General features: G+C 47.2%; 1 protein-coding gene across 1 annotated transcript in view; it reads right to left on the reverse strand.

Annotated features, from left to right (window-relative positions):
• The window catches only part of SART3 (squamous cell carcinoma antigen recognized by T-cells 3), a gene marked incomplete at its 5' end in the record, with an annotated part of 14,301 nt that extends 12,578 nt beyond the window's left edge, over nucleotides 1-1,723 (reverse strand). Inside the window, 2 exons of the mRNA XM_017734868.1 lie at nucleotides 778-882; nucleotides 1,561-1,723. Of these exons, the coding sequence (XP_017590357.1) occupies nucleotides 778-882; nucleotides 1,561-1,723 (268 nt within the window). The remainder of the gene's footprint in view (nucleotides 1-777; nucleotides 883-1,560) is intronic.
• Nucleotides 1,724-2,051: the final 328 nt, after the last annotated feature.

Below are 2,051 nucleotides of genomic sequence, written 5' to 3' on the forward strand. Positions count from 1 at the left end.
CACTCCTGTGGTTTTGCTGACAGTGACTGGCCCTGCCTGTAACCTCTGCCACACAAGCCCCAGCAGGGATGCACCCAGATGCCTTAACAGCAAATTCCTGTTCCCTGAGCTGGGACCACAGAGCTGTCACACTCTGGAATAATTCAGATTAAAGCAGCTCCTCCTCCTCTTTCCAGACTCCTGAACTTCCCTGATCAGCAACTCCTAAAGCAGCTGAATCCTGAAGGTGAAGGGGAGGTGGGAGAACAGCGTTGGCTGCCTGGCACCATTCCCGTCAACACCAAATTCCAGTCAGGGACCCCCATGTTAGGGCTACCCTGGGTTCCAGAAGTGATTGCAAACCCAAAATGCAACCCAGCAGATCCAGAGGACACCTCCTCAGTTCTTCACCTCCATCCCTTCTTCCCAAGGCTCCACCAACACCAGGTAATGTCACTGATGTGACATTTTGTACCCAGCTTTTGAGGGGGATTTACCTCCACATTCCCGAGCCCTCCACTTCCTCAGGCTTCATTTTGCCAGCTCTTTACCCCAATTCCCAAAGAACTCACTCAGTGATTCATCCCCAAAATTTTAAGCTACAGCAGCTCCTGAGGAATGGAGAGACCAGACACCCCATCCCTCCCTTGTATTGCCTCACATTCAGATTTTAGAACTCAATTTGAAATTTTGACCCAATTTCTGCATTGTAACAGAAGGAAGAGACTTTCCTACAACAGAAAAAAGCCAAATCTGGATGTAACACAACCCATTTTAGAGCATTTCTGAATGACTTACAGATGTAATCTTTGACAGCCCTTTCAAACAGCTCATAAACCTTCTCTCTCTCAGAGATCTCCGAAGCCATTTTTATCTCATCCTTCAACCAGTCCAGCCAAATTTCTGAAAGGAAAAAATTTAGAACCCATCACTAATATGTAGAAATAATAAAGTTACGCCCACTCTGGGAGATTTTCATCAGAGTTTTTAGCAACAGACTTGAAACCAAGGAGAGGGAGCAAGGCAAAGAGAGGAATTTTAACCTCCACAACAATTCCTAATTAATTTCAAGTAACAGTTGGGTGGAGACTTTTTAAATCAGTGCTAAACAAGCACCTTTTTACTAAAGGGAGAAGTTGGAATTTCTCAGGACTTTAAAGCTTATCCCATTCCACCCCCTGCCATGGGCAGGGACACCTCCCAGGTTGCTCCAAGACCCATCCAACCCAGCCTTAGACACTTCCAGGGATGAGGCAGCCACAGCTTCTCTGGGCCACCTGTGCCAGGGCCTCCCCATCCCTTTCCAAGAATAAAATCCCACTGTCAGAGCAGCCTCTGCAGTATTTCCATTGCCTCTGTGTTATGAGTAAAAAGAGAAACCCCCCACTGCAAGGACCATCCACAACTTCCACCAACAGGGAATTTTCTTTGCTGCCTGCCTGTGAAATGTCACTTTTGGCTGGGCTCTGATCACATTCCCTGACAGAGGGTGCTGAAAACCGGCCCGAATGTGTTATTTCACCACTGAAGCATCTTGCACAGGTGAGGCTTCACCTGTGGAGAGCAGAGGATGCTCCGTACCTTCAGTGAGGGGGAAGAGTTCGCTCATCTTCTGCCGAGCTCTGCGGAGCTTCACCAGCTCTCCCTCCTGCCGGAGCAGCTTGATCAGATCCAAATGACAGTTGTAGTCAAAAGCATTGATGGAAAGCTTAAAAAAAAAAAAAAAAAGGAACAAAAAACAATTTTAAAAGCACTGCTGAGTGACGGACGTGAAGGAGTCAGGAAACAAATAACACAACTCTCATCGCGTGATCACAGAGCCAAGACAACACCGCGATTCCTCAGATTCAACCTCGCCCCTGACACGGCTCCGGCCGTTCCCTCAGGTCCCGCCACTGGTCACAGAGAGAATCGTGTTTTCATTTCTTTAAAGGCAATAAAAAACCGCGAGCAGCCGGCTCAGATTGCTGAATGAACACAAACTGTCTACTAGGACTTCCCTCTTATTTCCCTCTCAAAAAAAAAAAAAAAACCCAAGCCGGTCAATTTTCATCTGAGACTCCAAACATTCA

This window comes from Corvus brachyrhynchos, unplaced genomic scaffold (assembly GCF_000691975.1).
Source record: "Corvus brachyrhynchos isolate BGI_N302 unplaced genomic scaffold, ASM69197v1 scaffold114, whole genome shotgun sequence".
Taxonomy (NCBI): Eukaryota; Metazoa; Chordata; class Aves; order Passeriformes; family Corvidae; genus Corvus; species Corvus brachyrhynchos.